Genomic DNA, 4,213 nt, shown 5'->3' on the forward strand with positions numbered 1-4,213 from the left:
TTAGGCTGCTGTGGCTTTTCCCAGTCCCTCTTCGCATATCAGATCCATCGCATGTTTGAACACCTCCGCTCCAAATCGCCTCGTCACTTCAGATCCATAACCTGCAGGTGTACCCAACAGATCCGATTGATTTTCTCCTATAATTCCACATGCCACATAAACGGCAACACCTGAAGTAAACTCTCGCTCCAGCCTCCTCGAGAGCCGACGCGCGAGGGAATCTGCAAACACCGCCTGTGGATTGGGAGCCCCAACGCCTACTTCATGTTGTGCTTCTTTAAAACCAAGCTGTGGAAGAGCCGTATCGTCAACGAGTGTTGTAGCGGCACTGTCGCCTGAAACTCCACTAAAAGACACGGCGCAGGCCCCAAATGGTGGTGGTGGAGCGCTGAATCCCTCACGGGTCATGGCAATGTGAAACCAAAAACAACGACGGTTGAACGAAACCATCTGAAGTGTCACACAAGCGATGGGAACGCGACGCGGGGCATTTTCTTCCAATTCAAAAACATCATCCGCCGGCACTTCATGGGTGAAGGTAAAATGTCGTGTCGCTAAACTGGGGGCAGGCATTTATTATATGCGCGTTGCCCCTCTACAAATAAATAAACAAATATAAACTTCAAAACTCTGAAAGTTAGTGGGGGAAGATGGGCCGTATTTTATCAGGTACTGAGACGCACTGAAAAAAAAAATATATGAAGTGGTCCGCACTTCCCCTTCCCTTCCCTTCCTTCCAGTGGCTTTCCCGACAGGGGGGGGGGAAAGAAAAAACGGGACTTAAGCGGTCAAAACACGAGCTTGAAAAAAAAAAATTGTGTGCAGGAGCTTTTTGGCATCTCTCCTAAGGGTTACGGCATGGCCACCGTTGCCGTGTTTACGAAGGAAGGTAATGTTCGGGATCTCTCTTCATTTTTTTCACCGTCATTCCCCCGTCCTTCCATTTTGGCCCCCTCACCCTCAACTTCATGTGTTGCACCAATGCCAACACTTTCAGTACGAAGCATCAGGTCCATTTGCTTCTCAAAGACGCCTTGAACACCATGTGAGAAAGCGTGCGTTTCCGTCAACCACTGTGACAACCAATTTTCTACTTCATCCCCCTGTAAGACAAGGTGGTGCACCGGAGTATCTAACGGAAAGTTGCTGATGTCAATATTTGGCTGCACTGCCGACGTCACCGATCCGTCCTCTCCTTGCAGCATCAGTTCACCAAGGGCATCGGTAACATAAATTAGAGGAATACAACTGTTAAAACTATCAAGACTAAACTTAAACTCACGCTCGTTGCTGCTGGATGCCACGCTGGACCCATCCCCATTCTCATTACCTTCCGAATAACAAACGCTACTCATCATGCCTGCATCCTCAAGGATACACAACTGGACGTAATCGCTGAAACCGAGCACCACCGCATCCCCACCTCTGATGCTGCCTCCCTCTACCGCCACAGCATAGAGAGTACTAAAAGCCCCACGTGCTATGGATCGGCTCTTCGCTGCACCGATTGTGGTTTCATAGACAATTGGAAGTAAGGGGATAATACCGGCGCCGTCAGGTTGTGATGCATTCGAACCACGCTGACGGTTCACTGTCCTTATGGTAACGCTGTTCTGTTTTGCACTAATTACACGCTTCAGTTGTTCAACCCCGAGGTGGAAACGAGGCGTGCGATTCGTAGCAGCACGGTGACGCAGCCAGCCAAGCGAAAATTGGGTCAACATGCCATCCAAACATTGTAACAGCTTATCACCCTCCCCGGTAGTTTCCGGTAGACTTACCAGCTTTTCCTCAGGCTTCATTTCTGCCTCTTTCATTATAGATTTAATCCGCTGTCTTATGTGGCGCAACAGCCGCAGTGTTGTGAGTGCAGCCGTGCTCACACCCGCTCCCCGCAGTTCGGCGCGCCACGCCTCAACGACGTTACGGGCGTGAGCAAAGTTTTCCTCCCCACTCCAACCTCTGCTGCATCGCTGCAAGTCACGGTAGAACGCAAGCAGACGGAGAAAAAATGTGCACTGTGGTTCTACTTCCCGCTGTGGCTTAATGAGATCCAGGACAGTGTAAATAACCTCAGAGTCGCACTGTTGCAGCATGAGCTTAGCGGCGAGCAACTGCACTACACAGGAGGGCATAACGAGTGGATCCAACTGAGAAAGACTAAAGTAGCGGGCCGCGTCATGTAGGGCACACTGCTCTGATAACAGTAATGCTGCTGAATTCTCCGAAACCTCAGCTAATCGAACATTCGGAGCGGCTAACTGATTGTAGAGCAGGACCGCCACGGGAGCGTTGCGAGCAGAGCTCGCAACGCTCAGCAGAGCAGCTGTCAGACTGGAAGAGGTGCACACTTCTGCTGCTGATGACTGTTGCACCCGCGAGAAAAACATGTGCGCAGCTTCCATCTTAGCAATGGGGTCCATTGCAGCACGAGCCAAAGCATTCAAGGCGGCACAAGCTGCCTCACGTACAGTACACCATGTATCTCGGAAGTAACCAACATCGGTTTGCGAAGTGAGGAGCAGCACATTATTTTGCACAAAGGCATAATGTGCTGCATTGGCACCCACACACTGGGAGAGCGCAACTAATAGTTTTAACTTAGTAGCGGCTAAAGTTATCACCGTGTGGTCACCAGCATCACTTGATTCGATAGGATCATTATTCCTGACGTCAGTTCCACTGCAACCCTCAGTAGCTGCACCGCACATCTCGTCACCGTTTAAGATACTATTATTTTCGTTAGCGGAACTTTGGTCCATAGTTTGGGAACACTCTTCCGCCATCGCATTAAACTCTTCAAACAGTCTGCAGGCCGAGGTAAAGTCACCGCTGGTCCGGAACGCCAAAATCGCCAAACCCACGTCATTTCCCAAATCACAAACACGTTTTTTGTAGTCAACCCCGGTATCATTGCCACTACCACCTCCTGTGTATTGCTTCGCCCTACCTTGCTGTTCAGCATAGAACGGAAGCAGCTTGTTAAGCACATCAACAGCCAACACGCCATCTTGAAGGACACTCACCAGTTGCAGTCTGGCGCGCAACTCGCTCATCATTTCGTACGAATCTTGAAGTTGTTGTCGGTGATTGCCAACTGAGTGGTGGAGCGGGAGCATATCCATTAGCTCATAAGCGCGATGCTTTTCTTCGCCAAGCGCCCACTGCAGCCGTCCCATCTCGCCCCGGTCGCTGAATGGTTCCCACCCACTGGTATAAGTTTCTTTAGCCTTGTCACCACTAGCCTTTTGCTTCTGCTGCTCCTGATGTGCTTCACGCCTATCCAAAAACTTTTGAAGCTTGGAGGCCTTCCATTGAATTCGCTCAGCCGCATTTTTTAATAAAATGGTGGCTGCCGCCGAGGGGACAACCATCTCACCCAACTTATTCCCGGCGCTGGAAACGGCATCAAGAACCTTCCGCAGCACAGTCACAGGAGGTATGTGGCAAGCTACGCCAGCCCGGCAGGCCTCAGTAAAAGTTGAAAAGTTATAGCGAAGTGCTTCCGGTTCTAAGGCGGACGAAGCAGGCGGCAACGTCGTTGAGGCAATTGAAGAACATACAACATGTGCGTCACACGTGGAGGAGCCACAAGCCGTAGGCAACTGCTGCGTGCGCTGCTCCATGAGATCCATAACGCCTAATTGTTCCAGCAGGGAGATATTTGCTGTGACCGGCTGGTCTATTGGGAAAACCACACCTCCCATATCATTGTTATTATTATTATTATTGATATTATTGTTTCGGCTAACATCACCTCCACGCACGTCTCTTAGGAGTTGCTTGAAGAGTGCTTGTTTGGGATAGTTATGCTGGTGCCTGTTGTGTCGACTACCAGCTGCCGCCGGCTCGTGCAGATTCTCAGTTTGGCTAAACATAAATGTGACCATACCAACAGAAAGGGCCCCGGTATGTGTTGCTGTCACTGGGAAGCGCACACGCCGTGACGTACAGCAGTGCCTCCTCCACATAGCACAGGCCGATACCGCTGCGACCCTCTCTAACCTTCAACTTTAACTCTTCACTGCATGGAAAAAACCACCAGAAAGAAAGAAGAGTAAAAAAAAAACACTGGCTTTTGTGCATCCGAGCTATCACACATATCCTCACGCACATGTCCTCTAATCACCGTACCTTTGCTTCGATGTGACGTCGATGCACGCTAGCAAATAGTGTCCGCGACGCACACACACACACACACACACACACACAC

At 50.3% G+C, this 4,213-nt stretch overlaps 2 protein-coding genes across 2 annotated transcripts; both read right to left on the bottom strand.

The window, feature by feature from the left end:
* On the bottom strand, positions 1–573 carry TEOVI_000889700 (uncharacterized protein; the record flags this gene model as incomplete). Its single annotated transcript, XM_067223617.1, has 1 exon — positions 1–573. The coding sequence occupies one exon, from the start codon at positions 571–573 to the stop codon at positions 1–3; it is 573 nt and encodes a 190-aa protein (XP_067079718.1).
* A 278-nt stretch (positions 574–851) lies between these two features.
* On the bottom strand, positions 852–3,971 carry TEOVI_000889800 (uncharacterized protein; the record flags this gene model as incomplete). Its single annotated transcript, XM_067223618.1, has 1 exon — positions 852–3,971. One exon carries the CDS (start codon positions 3,969–3,971, stop codon positions 852–854), a length of 3,120 nt encoding a protein of 1,039 aa, XP_067079719.1.
* Positions 3,972–4,213: the final 242 nt, after the last annotated feature.

Source organism: Trypanosoma equiperdum, assembly GCF_001457755.1.
Source record: "Trypanosoma equiperdum strain OVI genome assembly, contig: ctg_1908, whole genome shotgun sequence".
Lineage (NCBI taxonomy): Eukaryota > Euglenozoa > Kinetoplastea > Trypanosomatida > Trypanosomatidae > Trypanosoma > Trypanosoma equiperdum.